Here is a 21,553-nt window from a genome sequence, read left to right as displayed (position 1 = left end):
CAACACACAATTACAGGGTCCCCGTGAGCAAAACTTTCATCCACTAATTCTACGGACGATGTGCAAACCTGCAAATATTTATTCTGTAACAACCTAAGGTGTCAGGTACTTAAACCTATTTTGTTCTTAAAAGTAGTACAACAGAAAGAAATTACTCCCAGCTATCCTGATGAAATGACGAGTGCCAGCCGTGCCAGCCAGAAACAGCTTGTGGGCAGAAAAGTAACATCTAAGTTGAGCTACAGAGAATGCAAAGGGTTGGCTTCTCAGCCGCCTGCCACCTGAAAGACTTCCCCTAAGGAATAAATTCTCAGCAGGCTAACTCGGGTAGCTTTTCAAAGGTCTGTAGGAGTCAAAGTAAAAGGAAAACTCACATCACATAGGCTACAGTTTTTCCATACCCTTGTCTATGAATTTTCATGAAGCACAAGTGTTACAGAATAACTTTACACTGCAGTAACTGTTTCTTAAAATGCTTTTATTCACATTAAAAATGTACTGTACATTAACTGCATAAAAATAAGGTGTATATATAATGCCTTGATTCTCAGTTAGAAAAATACTTTTGTAAGTTTCTGAGTATTTTTACCTTCCCCCGAGATATCACTTGATCAGCTTTCTCTGCACAAACGCATTCATGCAGAAATCAGTTCACTGACTTCAATACAGGACTGTTTTGACATCTGCAATCCATCTGACAAAACAGGTTTCAGATTAACATACCAACAGAGCTAAGAAATAATAGCAGAGGTTCCTTTCATATTACTGTTCTTTCCAACGCTGATAGTCAGAAGGTCTGGTTAAGACACCAGCTGCTCACCTCTTCCTGTACTATAAATTCCTCACAATAATTTACAGAAAGTACTTACTTCGTAACAGCTCAAAGCATAACTCACCATCAAACTGCAAAATGAAATAACTGCTCTGTATCTCTGCCGCATCTTAGCATCTGAAGAGTCATCTGTGTTTCCCTGGAGATAATACAACCTGGACCACACCTGAAGATACCACAGCAATTTTTGAAAATAAGTGAGACTCACTTTTAACAATGCACAGGCATATACTTCCAAGAATGTTAAAAAAGAGAAAGACCAGATCTGTGTTCAGTTCAGAAATAAAGTTACGACAATATATATGTACGTTATAAAATAGTGGTTCTCACTTATTCATCTTCTTATGTATTCAGTTTTCTGGTCCGTATCTGAATCTGATGAATCACTTTCATCAGAACTAGAAGAATTTTGCCATTCATGAGCAATGCTATGACAGAGTGGTTTGCGCACACTTTGTGTGTCATCAAGGAGTATTGATTCAAAAGCACCGGAGTCTTGCCAGTCAACTGCATCTTCTCGGGAAGAGAGGAGAGCAGCAGAACTATCTATGTTCTCTTCAGAGGTTCCCAGCAGCACAGTTTTTAAGTTTATGGTAAAGCAAGCGCTATTCCTTGGCTCAGAAGAGGTACAATTTACCTCAGAGAAAGGACTAAGTAACTTTGCACTTGCACCTTTATCTTCTTCAATGTCCATCTCATTCTCTTCAAAATCTTCTCGGTCAGTGTCTGGATTTTGACTTGCCTGACTGCTGCCATCTTCACACGTACTGTCTGTACAGCATTGCACAAATGCATTTGACATGGCAGAGGAATGAGGCACTTTACTGAAGATATCACGCCTTGTATAGTCATGATTACTGGCATCACTTTCACTGTCGTCATCATCGTCTTCATCACTGCCACAGCCACTACATTCCTTTGCCTTTTTTTTAACCTCTTTAGAAATGATCTCTACGAAGGCTATTTCTTCAGATTCAAGTGTAAAAGGTGAATAGCCTAATGTATTGATGAATACCTAAAAGAACAAAGTGAATCAAAAAAAGAACCAAACTTATATGCACACAAAAGTACGAAAAAGTACCCGTAAACATGAGGTTATAAAAAAACGGTTCTCCCTGTACCATGGTTTTGGCCTTTTCTGCAGAGCTCAAAGCCTCTAGAGCTATTCCCTCTTCTCCATTCCTGTAAACACAAAACCCTGCACTACAAATCAAGGTGCACAGAGTTGGACAGTCTCACAAAAATGGCTGCTAGTACCAAGTAGCATCAGACATGAAGTGTTTTAATTCTTACTTTTGAGATATCTAAGACTAAAAGATCATTTCAGAAACACATCTTGGATCTGAGCTGAATCTTGCAATTCTCTACTCGCTCTTATAACTACCATGCCAAAGAAGAGAAGCCTTATACGAGTAACAATTTTGATGTCCTTAGAAAGTTACCATTTGAAGCAACGACCAGTATAACATCCTAAATCCCATTTTCTGTGTTTTACTGGCTGCCCTTCTGAGGATTATTGAAGGTTCTAAGCATTGGGGGAAAAAAACGCTGAAAATAAAAGATTAACCTTAGAAGCTACTTGGCAGAGTCATGTTGAACAACCTTAGGGATAGGAAGGTAAAGTCATAGCAAAGAACAGAGATGAGAAAAAAAAAAGTCTTAGAAACTAAGTTGTTACCCATCCGCTCTACCTATGTTGAGCGCATGAGACAAAAGGGCGCATGAGAGAAAGAGAGAAAAGGGCACAAGGAACAAAAAACCCCAAAGAATGAAATGCAAGAGAAATCACTGACTATAAAGAAGAAAGCCAAGAAATAGATAGAAAGGAGACCCGGGCATTTTATTCTTGCTTGAAATTTAGTGGCAATTAACTTTCCTTTAGTAAATAATAATGACTTCTTCAAGGACTAAAACTTGATACTGTCATACAGAACAAGTAAAAGAAAGATTATTTTATTCAAAATACTGGAAAAAATTTAAGTGATGTTACCATTATCTTCCTTTCTTCATTAACTAAACTATTCTTCCCTAATCATGGACTTCTGCCAACCACTGTACCCGACTAAGAATAGTTTGGCGTTTGGAAGGTAATGTAGGTACTGCTCGCCTTGTGTATGTGACCCCCCCGCCACGAGTAACTTGTCTTCCAAAGCTAGATTGTTTCTTTTCTTTTGTCTTTTGTTTTCATCCAGCTCCAATATTTGAGTAGATTATGACAGCCTGGTCACTAATAGGTAGCTTCTGAGAAACTACATCAGCTCTACATTCCTGCAGAGATAATTTCCTTTTTTTCTGTTAAGTTTTCCACTATCAGATAACCTTTTTACTAGTTCCTGTTCACAAGAAAATACAGTAAGAAAAAATCATTACTGAAGGAGGAAGCTGGACATTTGAGGACCGCTTCTTTGTGTGGCCTACTCTGCTGCATAACTATTCTGGAAGTACCAACTAGGATACTTCCCTACCAGAAAAGTATCTATAGATAACTGTACCCCAATCTGTAACATGAGATATATCTGAACCTGAAAGGTTGGGGACCTACTAGGTATATCTGTTTTCACTAAAGAGGATGTTTCCTTTGACTCAGAAGCTACTGTTGATGTTACAAAGCTGACAGGCTTCCTGAGAAACAACAGCGTTTGAAGATTGCTTCCTCAAAGCAAAATCTCATCTCTACAGAGGTCTTTGATGGTCTGTCCTTTGTCTCCTTGTTGATATGAACGGAGAATAAGTTCTTATCTGCTGCGTGAGTTCATTTCCAACAACAAGTTTTTTCAACTATCATCCGGATTTTGCTTTCTTACCAGGCTACTGACCTGTTACTTTTAGCACTCAGAGGCTCTCCTTGTCTCCTTTTGCGGACAACAAGCAAGAAGCATAGCTCTAGAAAGAATACCTTAGACCACTGATAGTGGCTCTTTGCTTCCCCAGATGTGCTTAAGTAACTGGTCCCTCTTTCGGGGATTTGTGAGCTTCAGAGACGAAACATCCCAATTCTAGGCCATATTTATGCTTCACTACAGGAATAGTATGGGACTCAACTCAAGACTCAAACAGACTGGGACTTAAAGCTACCTTCTGTCTTTTTAGCTTGGTGTCCTACGGAAACGTAGTGAAGAAAAAAACTTGAAGGCAAATTTAAAATATTTGCCTTCAGTTGCAGAAACTCTCAAATGCTTGTATGTAACTCCAGCACCCAGGGACCTGGCAAAAGTATCCTCAGATCTTCAGGGAATGATCTGATTCTTGGTGTTTCATTCAGCTGTAGTAGGGATTGGATTTGTTGCTGGAGTGGAGCGCAATGCTGCAAGATGAAATAAAGCTATATCGGGCAAAACGTACCCGAAACAGTTTTGCTAAGGAGCAACCAACACCCAGTTTTCAGAGCATCCTTAGCAACTCTGCCAGGGATTACGCTTTTTCCCTGTGTGCCGGAATGGCTTTAATTTGGAATTATTACTCTGGCTTGGATGGTGGAAGACATCCGTCTGCTGCGGCAGGATTTATATATGAGCTAATTTTCAAAGGGACGAAGTCAATTATCCCATGCGGGACACTCTGCTGTGGGGATTAGCCTGCATCTGGCTACTGTACAGAGCTCTTTTAAAGTTAGGCTGAGGAGTCTCCCTGTCATTACAACCCGCACACTAACTTGTCCCAGAAGCAGCAAAAAAAGGCTTTGAAAAATGCTGAATATTTACATTGCATAATACACAAGATTCAGCAGCCTACAGACTATCTTTGAAAGAGGTTAACTCCAAATTTAGTAACATACAATTGCATAGAATTTAATAACTTTTACCTAAGGCATATTATTATAAATTATTTTTGTTCAGTTCAGAGGGTAAACTTCCTCTTCCCACCTAGGAAGGCTAAATATTAAAGTTAATACATACCAAGGTATGTGGAAGTGATTTTTTTTGAAGAATAAAACCTCCTGCATACATACAGCTCAGGATGACAACGATAGCCAATGAAAAACATACAGCACCTGTGATTGTAGCTATATGATAATCTGCAAGTGAAAAAAAAACCTGAATGAAATTTCTAATGATCATATTTCATATTACACTTTCAGAACAGCTATTTAGAATCACAGAATAATTTTGGTTAAAAGGGACATCTAGAGGTCATCTATTCCAAACACGGAACAAGATAAAATTCAAAGTTAGAATCAAGAATTAAAATAAATATCATCTTTGAAAACTATTTACGCAGTCAGTGCTGATATGTACAGTTTGCAGAATTAACAATAGATGTTCAGCCCCCAGATGAAAGGGTTTTCGTATTTCATTTATAAATTCCCCAAATGCTTATCACTTGGAAGATACTTTCTCTCTCACTATTTTCAGAATTAACTGACTTGTAAATCTTGCTATATAAAAACAAAACACTTGCACAAAAGACAAAACAATCCATTCTGGACCATAGCACAGTTACCTTGTTGAGCTCTAGAGTCTGCAGTTATACATTTCCAGGGTGATGAGATGGAATGTTTATTTAGAGATGCGGAGACCATAACGGACACACAATAATTTCTATTTGGAAACAAATCTTCAATGACCATATTAAAAATTTCTCTAGTGGTTTTCTCACGTGGCCTCTGCCATGAAAGATAATGTTTTACAGTTCAGCTATTTGCGTAAGAGAGATCCCCAATCGCTGATAAAACATTATAGCTATTTCAGTGAAATAATGCAGTTGTAAGTACTGAGTTAATGAAACTTTTTACAAATGAATTAAATTTCACTTGAGGGTACTAGTTCTTTGCAATGGAACAGTTTTGTTTGCAAGAAAGAAAATCTATATGGATTTTCAGCACTTTTGCCCTGGATTCAGCAAGCCAAAGCATTCTCAAAGAGGAGAATGCTTTCTTGTATTTTTCTAGTATTGAAACATTCATGCAAACATTCATTTCATTAAGCATTTGCAGGATCTGGAGGGCATCCATTTCACGGAGATATATTTTGTTCAAGTTCAGTTAAAGCTTTCACATTTTACAGATTAAAAAATTTACCAGATCAGAAATCCTGTTTGTACTCTGACCCTTCGCTAGTGCCTACCAGATGCCAATTTTTAAGGGTTTGTTGCTGTTATCAGTGCAGACTGTAGTCTCACTGATGGCTGCGTGGTCAGTCACCTTGAGATTTCCACTCAACCCCTAGGCTATTATTTTCTGCCAAGTAAGCAGAGTGTGCTTGTGTTATTCACCACACTGTTTTAGGGGTTGTCTCAAGCCCTATCAGCCTTTCATTGACTTCATTACTTTATCCTGGCCCTAGAAGCAGGTCTTCTCAGAAACTCAGCTGGTTTCTGCAAGTCGAGGTGTTCATGCAGTGCTTGTATTGTTACACTTAAAAGTTGATAAGTTAAAAATAATTCTACATGAAAAGCTGTTACCTTAAAAGTAATTCTACTTTGTGTAACTCCAAAAAAAAAATCCCAACACATACACACCCCTGCAACATTTTAAAATTGAGTAGTACCACTATATTGCTAGTTTTCTCATACTCTTCAAATATATCCATCTTCACAGAGTATTAAGGACTTGATTCAAAACCTTGAAAGGGAACTACTTTTATAATTGTTTATCACATCTCAGCTCACAAGCTTAATTAAGTGTGGCTGGGTTAATAACTCTCGTACTACATATGGCAATACTATTAAATCATCATATTTTAGCAAATGGATACTGCTGAAAAGTACTCAGTGCACAGACTGACTGACAGAAAGGCTTGCTCTAATGCACTATTGCCGGGGGGGGGGGGGGGGGGGGAGATGAAACTGATGGAGGGAAATTTTTAAAATTAAAATTTTTAATGTTTCAGCATCAGGTTGTTATTAACATGTGAAACTGCAAAAACTGACATTTCACAGGAAGTCAGTGGTTTACCTAGCCAAGAGTTTCATCGCTAGTTTTCGCTGATGTCAAGACACCTACCTTATGCCTATTTGTGAAACATCATATTACCAAAGATAAAAAAGAAGAGCAGAAGAATTTCCTTCTGTTTCCAAATGTTGGTCATTATACGCCCTCTTGAAGCAACCTCACGCAGATTCTACATGTATGTAACTGCCAAAGTATTGCATTTCAATTCAGAAACCAGGGAAAAATCTCCATGGTAGGCAAGCTGTAGTCCTTCTCCCGTAACTCACAGCAAAATGACCTAGACTGATTAAGTTGCTAATCTGTTTTGCTGTTCAAAACTTCCAGTACAGGCAGTCTACCCTCTGGTTAGGCAGTTTATTCCAGTGCTTTGCCAGTGCCGGTATTAATGTCTCTCCTGATGCTTAACTTAAAATCTTCACCGCTGCAATTTCAGCTTGCCATTTTTTGTCTCAGTTAAGAGTGAATGGTTTATTACCTCCTTCTCTGCAGTTAACGTTTATAGGCTAAGAGATTCAGGCCTCCCAACACACTTTGCTTGTTTACACTAAACAGTTCTCTGTTCTTCCAGTGTTTCCTCACAGGCCATGGTTCAGGACCTCCCACAGCCTCACTGTTCCTTTTAGGATCCTGCTCAACTGGTCTGTGCCTTTTTTGGACCTTGGCATGGACACAGTGCTGCAGGTGGGCTTTGCAAGTACCGAGAACGTGAAAAAACGATTTCCTATAGGTTCTCTGTGGTATGTTTCTACATCCACTGTGATGCATTCTCTCTCTATTTTTTGGCAACACTTGACTCATGTTTAGCTTGTAATATTATAGAATGCGCTCATCCTTTCTGGCAAAAATTCTGCCTATTTAGCTGTTTCCACTCTACTCATTGTGTAGCTCACTATTCTTGAGTGTTCTGCCTTGCATTGTTCCTTACTGAATTATCTGCTATTGTTTTAAGATGGTTACTCCATTCTGTGAAGATTGTTTCAAGTTATAATCCTGCCTATCTACCTACCTCTCTAATTCAGCTTTCAAATCAAGAGTAAACATCAAGAGTAAAAAAATCTGGTTAGTACCAGACCCAGAAGAGGTTGTTGCAGAACCTAACTGAATACATGTTTTCTGTTTGACAGAGAACCAATGAACTGCTTTCTGAGCGTGATTTTTCTATCAGCTGTGTATAAAGCTACCAGTAGCTTCAGTTAAACCATGTTTCCCTCGTCTTGCTGGAGAACAATCACTTGGGCCAGTGCCCCATGCTTGACTTCCCGTAAAGATACGAGGCAAATAGCGTTCTTTTTCTAGGCCTGCTACTCTGCTGCAGAAGGAAGCCAAGTTTGCTCCTGACAGATTACGTTGGCTCTCCCTCCCTTTGTTTTCTTTTAAGCACCTTCTATTCATATATTTGTTTCTGTGAACCTGCTAACCACTAGGGCCATTTTATACTTTCTATATTCCCCTCTTCTCTGAAGCACAAATAAAACTAGAAGTTCTTTACCTTATGCTGTCCATCACGTGTTTTCAGTGTTACCTCATAATCAAGCTCTTCATATATATCAATTAAAGACAGTAGCTTTTCATTTTTTCTGAAGTGAGATGTTGGTAGCTTTACAGTGATATTTATGCAGTTTGCACAGGAACTTATATTAACTTCTGGTGGTCCCAGGAATGCTATTGAAAAAAAGAAAGGGGGAAGGGAAAAAAAGGAAGCATATACACTTCACATTCAGTATCGATTTTATTTCCGTGATGGATATACAGCTGACTGATCAGAATCCAGAGTACCTCACTGTTGTGTATCCAGAAGGCCTTGAAGCATAAAAGTTCCAAGGTCAAACTATCTTTTCCCAGGTAAGTAGGTTTTAAAAAACAAAAAGAAAGCAGCCATTCAGCAGTGGAGGGGGGGGGAAAAACGGGAGAGTTCACAGAGGCAGTCACTTTGCCTCAGCTCCCACAGAAGCCTGAGCTTTTTATCTTTTTGAGAGGAAAGCTGAAGTTAATGTAGAGGAAGAGATGACTACTTTCTTGCCAGTCATCATCATGTAGTCACTCTGTGGAAGGAATCTCTGTAGAAATTCAGTAGTGTGTGGCCCAATTCATACTGGCTGCAAGAAAGGCTACAGGTCATAATACCTGACAGCTCCAAAGACTAAAAACTCTACTGGGAGTCAGACAGAGGACAATGTGAAACACCATTGCACTTCTGTGAGATTGCCTTAGCCTTCAAAATAACATCCCAAGTTCAGTTTCTCATAACATTCATGTGTTTGGAAAACCATGCACACACTGTCTCCTTGATGGCTGTATAGTTTTAGAAAGAGATCAAAGGAACTGAATCTAAGTCTAAGGTCTTCTTTCCTCCAACAGAGGAAACAAGTAAGAGTTGAAAACGTTACAAAACAAACTATCTCCAGAACCATACATTTCTTCATAGTACAATGAGAGGCGGGGGAAGAAACCAAACCAAAACAAAAACAAAACCCAAAAAGCTGCAAACACTTAGAATTCGCATATCACTTCCATCTTTCCCAGGAGCACCTGCGTTTTGATCAAGGTAGAGGCCGATTCACCAAACTCTGCAAAATTCAAAAAAGCAACATACATGTGCTAAGCATTTCTGTTGCTGAAATTGGGTAGGAAGGGAAAAGGAGGTTTCACCTGGATAGGTTAAAAAAAGTTTTCTATCTAGAAGAAACGTGAGTTTTCATCTAACCTCAAACAGAAAAGCGTGTCCTGTTCAGTGTGGTTCCAAACTTACTACTTTCTTTTTCAGTTAAAAATAAGGATTAACTTGAATTTGGTTGCACTTGTTATCCTGGCTCTCTGTTGCAAAACCTCTGCGTCTTTGCTCAAATCCATCTCTCAATTGGACTAAGGTTCCACCCTCTCTATTTGAAAATAGATGGGAACTACACCCTAAAGAAATATCTCAGAATATTTTTTCCTTCCTATTCAGTCATTATAAAACAAAAAGGCACTACTGGGTTCATCTAAGTCCCATGCCCTGAAAAAACACATTATAGAACTTCACTCAGTTGCTTATGGTTTGAACTAGAGAACTTCTAGAAAAACGTCCCATTTCAATTTACAAATTGCCAGTGAAGGAGAACCAACCAGATCACCTGGCAGTTTGTTCCACTGGCCGATTCAAAACATGTCTCTTGTTTCTAACTCAAATTTGTCTAGCTTCAGCTTCCAATCAGGACATGCTGTTATGCTTTGTTTGCTAGACTGAATAAGCCTGCTGTCACGTAAACTAGTGGCCAAAGCACCTTCTGATCCTTTTCTTTATTAAACTAATCGCTGAAGGACCGAGGACTACCACCGCTGCGGGATGTTTACAAATCTTTGGGAGAATAACAAAAAAAAAAAAAAACCAAAACAAAACACTAATCTCCTCCAATTTTTCAACATTTCTAAGACGGACAGTGTGGTTGCTACTACTGTGTTGAATTCAGACATAACAACCTCCCTATTTCTCCTCCAATTGGAGGGTACACCCATTACCTTCCATGAAAGTTAAATAAAAGTAACTTTTTCAGACCAGGAGAGCTGGATTAGTATAAAGTTGCAGAAACTGTCTATTATCAGTAGCTTTACTTTCAGCATATCACTATTGAGCTCTCTAAAAAGACATTCCTTAATCTCTTTCTCTTACTTTGAAACAGAATTCCACAAGCATAACTGCAGGCTGAAGCCACCTCTGGCATTAGCTCTGGCATTAGAGGACATCACTACTAATAAGCATCTTCTTGTAGGAGCAAGGAAAAGGAAAAGAGCAAGCTGATGAACAGATAAACTTCTTCCCCAACATCTAGTTCAGACATATTTCTTTTATTCCTAACGCTGACTACTTGAAGACATACAATCTTTTTCTTTAGTTTTTAAATATTAAGTATTTCATGCACTTAGTGATTATTACTTTGTGCTTGTGAATGCTCAACATGAAACAAAATATATACACATATATATTATATATATGAAGGAAAGAGTATCAAAACCAGGACTGTGTCCATTTATCAAAATCACTTTGGTCACATATTTCAGAAAGCTATCTGTATATTTTATGCTGTGTTATGCACTAGATTATACACCAACTCACATTCTCTCACATAAAGGAATAAAGCTAGCAACCAAGTTAGTTTGCAGTGTCTTACTGTAATGTTAGCAGAGTATCATTTATATGTAACTAGAAATAAAAACTACCAAAATGAACAAATGCAGACGGAGAACCTACTGTCAGTAAACGGCACAAAATGAAGTGCAGAAGAATTGAATATTTCAGTTCCTATGAAGCTCTGAACCAATGTAGAGTACTGAAGAGAAAAATCTTCAAAATCCTCTGTCAGATTGCACAAGAGTTGCGTAATATCTGAACATTGTTTAGCAGTCTTCCAGTTCCTGTAAATTGAAACAAAAAGAAAAACCAAAATCACCTATTACCTGCTTTAAGAAAGCATTTCTGAAGAAAATAATAACAACTGAAAGATGTAATAGATCAGAAGATCACTGCTCCTACTCAATGTATAAGCAAAAATAACTTATAACAGCTGAATTTTTTTTTATTGTACTCTCATTCAGGAAAGAAAGATGTATTTCAAAAAAAAAAGACCTTAAAAAAAATAACAAAACCAAACCCAAATGATCAAGGGGTAAGGGGCAGAGGGGAATGTGTAGGTAGTAGCGGTCTGGTTCTGTACCCACTGCAACCTAAGTCACTGCTGTCATTCTCACTGGAGGACCAGAACATCAGTAATATTCCTTCCTGCTTTGCACATTCTGTGATGGTAAACTTTTGAAGGATGCAACCTCTTTTCAAGACAGTCTCTCACCATAGCTAGTAACGTTTGAAGCTCCTTACAGATGGAAAGGCCCATCTGCTCATCCACATTTACACATACCCACACATACAAAGCTAACTGCTTGCATGTTATTTGTCCTTAGTCTTATGTTTTCTTTATTTCAATGGCATATTTGTTTAGTCAGGGGTTGCATCTCAATGTGCTTTTACATCACATCACAAGAAGGGGTCCTAATGCAAGCTGGAGCTCCTAGATTCTATTACCATAAATAAAAAAGAGACTAGGATAATCTTCTTTATTGATAATATATTTGAAGGTCCCCTCTGATGTGAATTATGTTTTACATGCCTCAGACTAGCCATGCACAAAATGGCATTTGACCCATACCTTCAAATACGATTCTCTTTCAGGTCTTTCTTTTCAAACTTTTCGTTGAGTTATAAAGACTCAGAAGAGTTAGGTACATAAGGAAGACATACAGCATTAAGGAAACCGCCTACAAAGATTCTAGATAAATGACACTGAAATTAAATAAACTAATGAGATAAAATTGGTTCTCTATCAAATGGCCTGCTTCCTCAGCCTACATTTCCAAATCTTTACATGTCCAAGAGTCAGAGAGACAAGAATAAGGTAAGCTCCAGAAACGGCTGTGGTGTAGGGGGAAAATGGCTTCCCAAAACCCCATGTCCAGTCTGACATGGAGTGATGCAGCTGCGTACCAGGGCAACAAGCAGAGCTGACCTCAGCAGCCCCAGCGGCTCATTTTACTCCTATAGCCAGCAGTCCCTGGTTATCTTGCAGGTCTCCAGGAGCTCAGCCCCAAAACCTAGTCATGTGTCATAGCTCCAAACAACAGAGCTACTCTTGAACAATTTTGTAGCTACAAAACATCTACCAGCCACCTTTACAACTAGACACGTTGGCAAAACTCCATTTCCAAAAGAAGAGCTCGGGTGAGCAAAGGTCAGTCAGTCCTTAGTGCTCCTAAAGACTCCTCCACTAGACCTAGTGCACTCTGTTTGTTAAGGTATAGCTGTTTCAAGTGATGACAGAGAACAGAGCATCAAAAAAAAAAAAAAACCTGACTGCAAACGTCCCTGAATGTTTTTGAAATTGCTTCTTTTCCATGACACAATTTGTTTACAGCATGAATATGTAGTGAGCTTAAGTGAGGCATAGCTAATTATATGCTAAAATCCAATTCTTTCCTTTTTACCTCATCGATGGCAAATTATAGTGGAAAAGCAGACAAACAAATAAAGAAGACAGAGGCTGATTATTCCAAGTGGGTAAACATTAAAATTTGTAACCTATATGAAATCAGACATACCTGCGGTCAGAATATAGCACACGATAGCGTGTTGGCACAGTTAGATCACTTCCTGGCTGCCAGGACAAAATGTGCTGGAAATTGTGAGATTTCATTTGTAGGTTGAGCGGTGGCCCTCTCACAGATCTTTCTAAAAAGAAAAAAATTAAACCTATGAAATGAAGAGGAATGGCAAACAAATGCAAGGCCGCATCAATTCTAAATCAATAAACCCCATTAAAGCAGCCCAGTATTAGCCCCAAAATAAAGCAACTATGGTATAGCATTGAGTTCAGCACAACAGCAACCAACGCAAAAGACTGTTCTGCTATGTTTCATTTGTACGAAGTACTTCCTTCAAACGGCACAGAGTTGTAAAATGATGCTTGGTGAGAACATGCAAGTTTTTTGTAAAGTTTTAGGAAATATATTTCAAACACAGTAAGAACTCTTACCAGGCAAGCTGTAACAACCTGTAGACAGAATGCTGATGTACACTGGAAAATGAAACCATATATTAGTGCATTTGTATGTCTACAATATCTGATTCATGAGAAGTATTAATTTATTACTGGTAATATTAATTTGCAACAATTAGAGACAATATTAACTATTCCCTCAATGGAACTGAACGCTTCTGTAGGTCCTTAACTCAACTTTTTATGTGGCTGGGTTCTCTAACATCTTCCTCCTCCTCTCCTCTGCCCTTTCTTCCATTTTCCCAGAGTGTGGATGTCCCTTTCCAACCAGTCATTGAATCAAGGCCCCTAGCAGCCAGTTCTGTGGTAACTACACTGTTTTTCAGGCTCATGCTGATCCCTGGTAGAAGAGGTTGAACTCTCCGTTTGAACAAACTTTCTTAAGAAGTACTTAACAAATATTGCCTTAAGAGGTTGCTAACTGCATCTCAGGTAGCTCGTTCCATTTATTAAGTACCATGTTAAGTCAGGAGAACAATCTTAAAACTGGCCTGGAAAAAGATAGATATTACAGCTTGAGGAACACGACAATTATCTTCACAGATGCCTTTCTTCACTAAATGTGGAGAGTCTTCAATGCTGTAGCTTAACAACTTCAGGATATAATTCACTGTTTTCAATCAGCTAACTCTTGTAACTCTCTCTTTATTCCAGTTGCCTCTCCTTTCCAAAGTAAAGTTCACGTCCTGTTTCTGTAACATTCCCCCCTGAGTGCTGCTAACTCTTTCACTCACTCTATTCTCTGCCTGCAAAAGAAACAAAAAAAAATGGACGCAGTGATACGCACACACTTCTTGTATCAGAGGCCATATTCAACCTGCCAGTCAGGGCTATAGCTCGCATATCCTCTTGAGCTCAGCCTTCTCTCAGATCCTGACACCTACACTTCCACATATCTTTTTTTTTTTTTTAAATAACATCCATAAGAGATTGGCCTTTCATCCAGATTCTCACTTCACCCTTTTTCACTGGCCTTGACCAACCCAGTCTTGTGTTAATCATGTCTATTCAGAGCGTTGCTTCAAGTCGTTCTTGTAACTATTGTTTTGACCATTCTAATTTTTTCTTAAGATACTTGAGCTTACATCACACTGCCAAGTGTGACAAACATAAACTTCCTGTTTTCATTTTCAAGGTTTTGTGGCCTATCCTTTGCCTTTCCTCTTGCTGATGAGATACTAACTCCCACCCTCAGTTGGCCAGATAAGTCAGTAGTTCAATTGAAAGCAAACATGCTTTTTCTCATGCCTTAAAAGAATTCCCTGGGAATATCTGCAAAATTCCTTTATTATTTTCCCTAGAATTCTTCTCCCAAAACTCCCTTTGGTCATAACAACTAAACCTCTACCCCAGTAGTAGGACAACACCCAACACCGCTGTCCTGACACCACTTAACTTTGTTGATTAATACTGCCTTAACATGTTTTTTTATTCCCCTCAGCTTGGCTAGAATGGTAGCTCCTGCACCTTGGGGAACATCTTTCAGATTTTACAGTGGTGCAGCAACTAGCACAATAGCACTCTACTGGTCCACGACCACGGCTCTCCGGTGCCACCCACTACAAAAAACAGAACTCTTTGTGTCAGTAAGATGTGCCACAATAAGAAAGATCCTGAAAAGATAAAACTTTTAAGTCTGGGACTTACCTTTAAAAAATAACCACCTTTGGAAATCTACAAATAACGGCTGGGAGCATGTGAAACATGGCACCATAATACACCTCCTTGCTAAAGTAGAGGGTGTTCAGAACAGTTGTGGGTCAGATGTCCCAGGTGTTCCCAAGTGTACTGGGAAGTGTCCTGCTCCAGGCACACAGGGAGAATTTTCCTAACACATAAAAGCAGTTATTTTGAATTCCTTCTCTATTTTTGCAGAGTACTGGAAGACAAGAGGAAAAATTTCCTCATCACTTAAATAAATATCTGCACAGAATTTTTTGGCTGCAGAGAAGTGCCTTAAAAAAACCCTGCCCCTTTAATTAGCAGCAGGCACACGCAGAAGCACATACAAATACACTTAGCCACCTAACTTGGTTAGCAAAATCCAAATGTTTCCAACAAAGTGCCTTTTACAAATCTGGCTCTCAGGACATTAGTCTTACAAGTATTAAACTAGACTCCCAGTGTCCAAAGAGATTAAGCAACTCACTTGAGTTGTACATGCAGCAAATGCATGTTCACACAGAGAACACATCTCTCAAGCTTCAGTGTGTCATTTAAACCACAGATACCCTCTCTTGTATGTCTTCTTTTTGCATCTGTTCTTCTATATTATTATTGAATAATAAATACTCCCTTAAAGAAGTGCAGTTAACAAAAGTGGGAACAATCCATTTCTTGCATTATAGCAATAGATCACCTATCCGGAAAAAACTGGCCAGCTGGTAGGAAAAACACAACAATACTGTAAGAGTTATTATTCTTTAACTGAACATAAGCTCAGGTTTATAGTGATGGTGGCAGGAGTTCTCCCTTCTCTCAACAGGCGTACAGCCCCTACTAGCACACTGAGGATATTACCATTATACAAATAAATATTGTCAGCGCAGAGACTTCATGAACGATATGCTTCCTTAGAGGAAACTCTTTGGTTTAGGAGGAGCAGTCTTTTGCTGGTCTCTTTTATCCCAGCCACCTCGCCAGCTGTCAGCTGTCTTGCTGAAGGCATGCCTGTTCACAAGATCTTTTCTCTCCTTCTTTGTGAATTTTAAACACCTCTCCCCTATTAAAATCAAGTCAGTTCATTCAGAGTTCAAAATACTTCAGTAACTTTGTTTCAACAAATAAGGCTAACAAAAATGGTTGGAGCTGCAAAAATTGAGTAAGTCGGACTCTTACATAAGGAACACACAGAAAGAAGAAACATCAGAGACCAAGTAACTGTGGGAAACAATGGAATGGAGAAAAAAAAGTCTCTAAACTAAGCAGGGAAATCCTCTTTGTCCTTTTTACAGAACTGAGTGATCTTCTCAGGACAGTTTCCCACTAAGACTACAGCTGAAACAACAAACTATGTTTGTGGTGCCCGCTAATCCAGAAACTAAGGAGTCCCCTGCAAAAAATATTAGGACATGAAAAACAACATATCCAATTGAAAGTCCACTGGAAATGTAGGGAGGCAGAAAGCAGTATGTTGTTTCAGAGCATTTTTTTCTGAGGGGAAAATAATGGTTTACTTATAGAATGGAGTATAGTATAGAATGGAATATAATACAGTGGAATCTTGATTCTGTGAATTATTCCAGGGACAGCTATATAATAACACGCTAGTATCTTAGTTCAGTAACTCAAAAGGGGCATTAGTGAAAAAAAATCAGCAATACTACTTCTCTTACAGTATAAAGGTACAAGTAACTTACCAAGTTGATAAAAATGCAGGGATCCACCCATGAGTGTTGCCATAGCGATTAAGAAATATAACCTACTAGTTGTGAAATATACATTTTGCTTCTATACCTGCAAATACATTAAATAAAAATCAGATTCAGCAACTTGTGCTAGTGAACAACTCACAACTGAGATGAGGTCTATGTGCAAAAAATTATTTTCACCTCTTCAGTGTGTGTGTGGGGGGACAACAGGACCGAAATGGTACTGAACTGCACTGTTACTGCTATTACATCGGGGGATGGAGGGTACCAGTTTAGACAGGTAATTTTATGATAATAGCACTTTTCCTTTCCTCACCTGGAAAGCTTTATTACCATTTCAAATAAATACACAAAAAATTTTCTGATTATTTGTACTGATTTTGCATGAAGATAGCATCTGAAAATTCTATGCCACTGAATCCAGTATGTTAAATACAATAAAAAATAATGAGTATTTGGCTTTATTTGAGATATCATTAAGACTATCACTGTTGCAAAAAATGTTTCCAGAAAAAGGGTAGATCAAGAGGGAGTTAAAAAAAAAAAAAAGTTAAAATTGTTAATTGTAAGAAAGCTACAAAGTCTTTATAAATATTCCCACTCCTACATGTTATTATTCTACCTCATCTACTACCCTCATAGTATTAATATTTGCAGGTTCTAGTTTTGAATTACAGACAGAATAGCAAGGTGCAACTGTGAAACAAAGTATACTCTGGTCAAACTTCACATGATACATTAAAATCGGTTAAAATCGGTTAACTGAAAGGAAAACCTTATCTGAGATGTAAATCTTCCTCTGTTCAATGTTTAAAGTGACTACAGGAAGTCATTACACAAATACTGAGAACCTAAGTCTGTGCAACTGATAAACCTCCTTCCACAATAACAACCTCTTCTGCAGATGAAAAGAAAGGTGGTTTTCCCCACCTCCGTTTCTGTCTAGTTCATTTTATTAATTCACCCAAGCGTGAGGAATATTTTGGAGATTTAAAATGCTTATTTTCATCTTCCTATCCACAACTAAGACCTATGGATAAGAAGATAAGATCTACTAGTTACTATATCTTGAAGTTTACCACTGATAACAGCAAGCTAGAAAGTGATTAAATCACTAATTTTAACTAAATACCTATCAAGCCCATTTAGTTCTGGCACTACTGAATGAGATAGATGAAAAACTTTCTTATTTAGATCAAGCTTACAGATTAAGATTTAGGGAAAAAAAAAGTCTTTCCACTTTCAACAAGGTAGCAAGCTTTGTTCAGAAGCCACATAGAAAACTAAAGCCGTACAGTATTATTTTCGCAGTCACTTTAAAAAGCAGAGTTATACCTGTAGGATCTGAACCTTCAGGCTATTCAAAATGACCTCTCCATGGGGAAAACCTTGAGGTTTCTGAATTCACTTTGCAAAATATTTAAGTCTTAATCCTTGCAATTAATCACAAGACATATTCAAAGTACTCTATACATAGTACTATGCAATAGACTTATTTGCCCATCTTAGAACCTTCCTGTAGGATTTGAAGCACTTGTGTATGACACACTGAACAACACATGTACCTCAAAAAGTCAAATTATATATTCAGCTCCTTAGAACATGCAAGAAAAGCGTGACAAAACAAGTTTTTCTTCAAGTTTGAAGAGCTGTCCTAATTCACGTCTTTTGACGATATATCAGTGCCAGTGAAATTCCAGGGGAAAACCATTTCTGTCAGAACCCCGACCACCTTTTGCTATTCCTCCTCTTCAAGGCAACGCCTGGAGAGAAGCCAGGGAAATACCAGTGAGTCCAGCTTCCATGCATCCCATCAGTTGGGGCTCCTAGACTACCAACACAATAACTGAGCTAGGTACTCCTGGAAGCTGTCTGAGGCCTCCAGCACTTTCAAGATTCAGCTTTGCACTTCCACATCATCTTCAGAGACAGCCTGTCTGTAACTTTAGTTCAGGCTGCCTACAAAACCTATCTACTATCGCAGCAGGTCACATGGGGACCCGTCTGTGAGGGAAGACCAACAGAACTCTATTTGCCTGATACTGATCATCTAACATCACTGTTAGGACAAAAGGGACACATGCAAACAACCTTGGCAAGATAAAGCTACGTTGCAGAAAAACGCAACCCTAGCATGTGCTCCTAAGTGTAACCGCAGCCCTCTCCCCCCAGGACCGCCCTCCAGAGCTTTAACAGAGTCATTGCAAAGATCAACCTGAGCAGGCAGCCATGAATAAATAGTGGGCTACTTGGCCTTGAGACCACCATACAAATGCAGAGCACACGTATGCCCAAGCTATGGCTATGGAATAGCTACTTTGACTGGCTGCTTCAGAGTCAAACCTTCCAAGTTTCCTGGCTCTTCTGCTTTGCAGGTTTATTGAGCTGATCAGCTCTGGAAACAAGTTGGAGAGTATCAGAAACATTTGTAAAGGTTGACCTGAAATTAAATGTCATGTTTTCTGCACACCTCCTCCTTCCTGTGCCCATCATGCAGAGGTCTGAGATGTTTTGTTATTTGCTTCCGAATGGAACAAAAGCAGGTTTTGAAATCTCAAGAGCTCACTGGCTTGTGCTTCAGAGGAGCTCCACATCAGTAATGCAGAAAACACATCCCGTTCTTGAAACAAGCAGATGGCATATTTATTTATAGAAATCTGCTTGTTTGCATATCTTTCAAGAAAGAGTGAGACTGCAAGAGACGTTTCAGGTAGAGAATTCAGCAGAGGAACATTCTAAACCTACACAGGTAATGTGATGTACGGGTTAACGTTACTACTGAAACTGTATGAAGTGGAGGATCATGCAGTGGAGTGCAGTGTTATGCCTGTCTTCCATTCCTGGCTTTGCAGGGGGACTTTGGATAAGTCGGTTCTAAGCATTTGGAAATCATTTAATCTTAAAAAAATTCCAAGTTACCTCCATTAACCAGAAATCCATTTCCCAAACACTGTCATCCGTGAGTGCTCCTGGTGACCCAGACAGGCTCCTGGAGGCACCACTGTGGGACATGCCATGTTAAAAGGTACCAACAGACTCCTCAGCTGCTCTGTGCCTCCCCAGCATGGCAGCGGGCACAATGAAAAAGCACTTAAATTTAACAACGAAAAACTCTGACAGAGTCCACTGTCATGTATTTTTTCCTTATGGATGCATGGCCTGGAGTTATACGTTCACCTACATCAAAAATAGCTACAACGCACCTCAGGGCTTATTGCTACAGTCAACTTCGCGTTCAGTGACACAAGCGAGGAAACGAGCCTAACAGCTCGTGCTTTTCACACAGGCTTCTGCGGCAGCCTGCCTTGGAAACCCAGCCAGCCCTCTGTCTGCTTTCACTCCAAAGCGTCCTGGGGGGACACAGACCTCGGCCACCAGCGGCCTCCACAACGTGCTCCGCGCGGTGCTCCGAGATAACACGGCCTCTTCCAGGAAATCCCTCCCGGCTGTCCAGCGCAGCTCGGCGAGCGAGGCCTGGCGCCCAGAGACCACCCCTCGCTGAGGGCGGGGGGCGGGGAAGGACCCCCGCGGCTCCCCGCTGAGCCCGGCCACCCCTCTCTCCCTGCAGCGGCCGCCCCGAGCCCTGGGGCGCACCGGGGCCACAAAGCGGCCTCGTCCCCCCACATCCCCCCCCCCCCCGGAGAGCGACGCTGCCCTCCCTCGCTAAGGGACGGCGGCGCCGCCCCACCGTCGCCGCGCAGGAGAGCAGGTCTCCCCGGCCCTACCTGGCAGCAGGCGGCGGCTCCCCGTGATTCCTCCATCAAGCCCAGCCCGCGCCACCCTAGCAGCCGCCCGGCCGCGCCGCGCCGCGCCGCGCAAGGGAAAATGGCCGAGGGGGCGCTGTGGGGCCGGGCGGGGGCGGCTGGCCCCGCCCCGCCCCCCCCACCGGTCCCTCCCCCGCCGCCGCCGCCGGCGGGAGGCGCGAGCCAGGCGGGTGGGTGGCCGTTGCGGCCGTTGGGGGCTCGGCGGGGGCAGCCGCGGTGGTCGGGGCGGCGCTGCCCGCTGCCGGCAGTGAGACCGGTGGTGACAGACAGCTCCCGGGAAGCGGGATGGCTGTTTGCTTAGGTGCCTCGCCCCGCGGCTGCGGCGGGAGGCGGGGGAGTCTTCGCTGAAAGCTGCCAAAAGCTGCTGTGCTTGTCTTCCTCCTTTCCCCATCCCCACGTCCTTTCCGCAGGCGGAGTGTGCGTGGCCGCTGATACTGTGAATCCTGCGTGTTTTCCGTAAGGGGTACACAAACTGGTGAGGCGTCCTCTGTCCGTGTGGTCTCTGGTGGCTAAAATAAAGCGAGGGATGTTCCAAAATAAAGCGAGGGATGTTCCTTCAAGGACTGCGGTAGCCATCTGAGCGGCTAACCAGGCCTGGTTAACGGCCATGTCCCATCCCACCTCCAGCCACCCTGGGGAAACCTCCCAGCGCCTTGGCCTCCCTGTTAGGGCTCTGACACAAGCTGGAAAAGTCCCAGATCTGACTAGCAACTACAAGAAGGCTAAATTCACTGTGTGTCTGGGTGTGAGTTTGTTTGAAAGGGTGAGTATGATACATGGCATCTTTATTTCCGGTTCTCGACTTCTGGTTTTGGAGGGCCCTTGGCAACGCGCGAGATATTCCAAGCTGAAAAATTCCGCTGCCAGACTGATTCTTTGAAGGACCAGGGCGTTCACCTGGAGGCGCAGTTTGGAATGAAGATCGGAATGAGAGTCTGAATTGAGATCAGATCCCACCATGATCAGCTCTGCGGCAGTAGCACCGTGCCCTTCTGCGTGCCTCCTCCTCCTCCTTCTACCTATGTCTGGCACTGCCTTGTCGCGGTTCACTTAGGTCCTACCTCGCCAAACACAAAGGTCTTCTAAACTCTAATTCCTATTCTGTTGTTGCT

General features: G+C 40.9%; 1 protein-coding gene across 7 annotated transcripts; it reads right to left on the bottom strand.

Annotated features, from left to right (window-relative positions):
- Positions 1-457: 457 nt before the first annotated feature.
- IFNAR2 (interferon alpha and beta receptor subunit 2) lies at positions 458-20,562 on the bottom strand. Of its 7 annotated transcripts, XM_068912554.1 has the most exons (11): positions 20,403-20,492; positions 19,597-19,678; positions 16,666-16,762; positions 14,954-15,134; positions 13,283-13,324; positions 12,849-12,978; positions 10,951-11,114; positions 8,212-8,384; positions 5,273-5,435; positions 4,729-4,847; positions 458-1,847 (listed from the first exon to the last, which is right to left on the bottom strand). In XM_068912554.1, exons 4-11 carry the CDS (start codon positions 15,018-15,020, stop codon positions 1,167-1,169), a joined length of 1,539 nt encoding a protein of 512 aa, XP_068768655.1. In that variant the 5' UTR covers positions 15,021-15,134; positions 16,666-16,762; positions 19,597-19,678; positions 20,403-20,492; the 3' UTR covers positions 458-1,166. The 7 variants fall into 7 exon arrangements, with proteins under 7 accessions (XP_068768655.1, XP_068768663.1, XP_068768647.1 ...); XM_068912562.1 differs by lacking the exon at positions 19,597-19,678 and having other exon boundaries at positions 14,954-15,185; positions 20,403-20,508; XM_068912546.1 differs by lacking the exon at positions 19,597-19,678 and having other exon boundaries at positions 20,403-20,508.
- Between the last annotated feature and the right edge of the window lie 991 nt (positions 20,563-21,553).

The sequence above is a fragment of the Struthio camelus genome, chromosome 1, assembly GCF_040807025.1.
Source record: "Struthio camelus isolate bStrCam1 chromosome 1, bStrCam1.hap1, whole genome shotgun sequence".
Lineage (NCBI taxonomy): Eukaryota > Metazoa > Chordata > Aves > Struthioniformes > Struthionidae > Struthio > Struthio camelus.
This window is presented reverse-complemented; position numbering and strand designations above follow the sequence as displayed.

Excerpts from the sequence above, each read along its gene's own strand:
- IFNAR2 (XM_068912562.1), bottom strand. The coding sequence starts at position 15,020 with ATGGTGCCATGTTTCACATGCTCCCAGCCGTTATTTGTAGATTTCCAA. Across the intron at positions 11,115-12,848 it reads GTGCTATATTCTGACCGCAG|GAACTGGAAGACTGCTAAAC; the intron begins GTATGTCTGATT and ends TTCAATTTACAG. Across the intron at positions 1,848-4,728 it reads AATCACTTCCACATACCTTG|GTATTCATCAATACATTAGG; the intron begins GTATGTATTAAC and ends TTGTTCTTTTAG.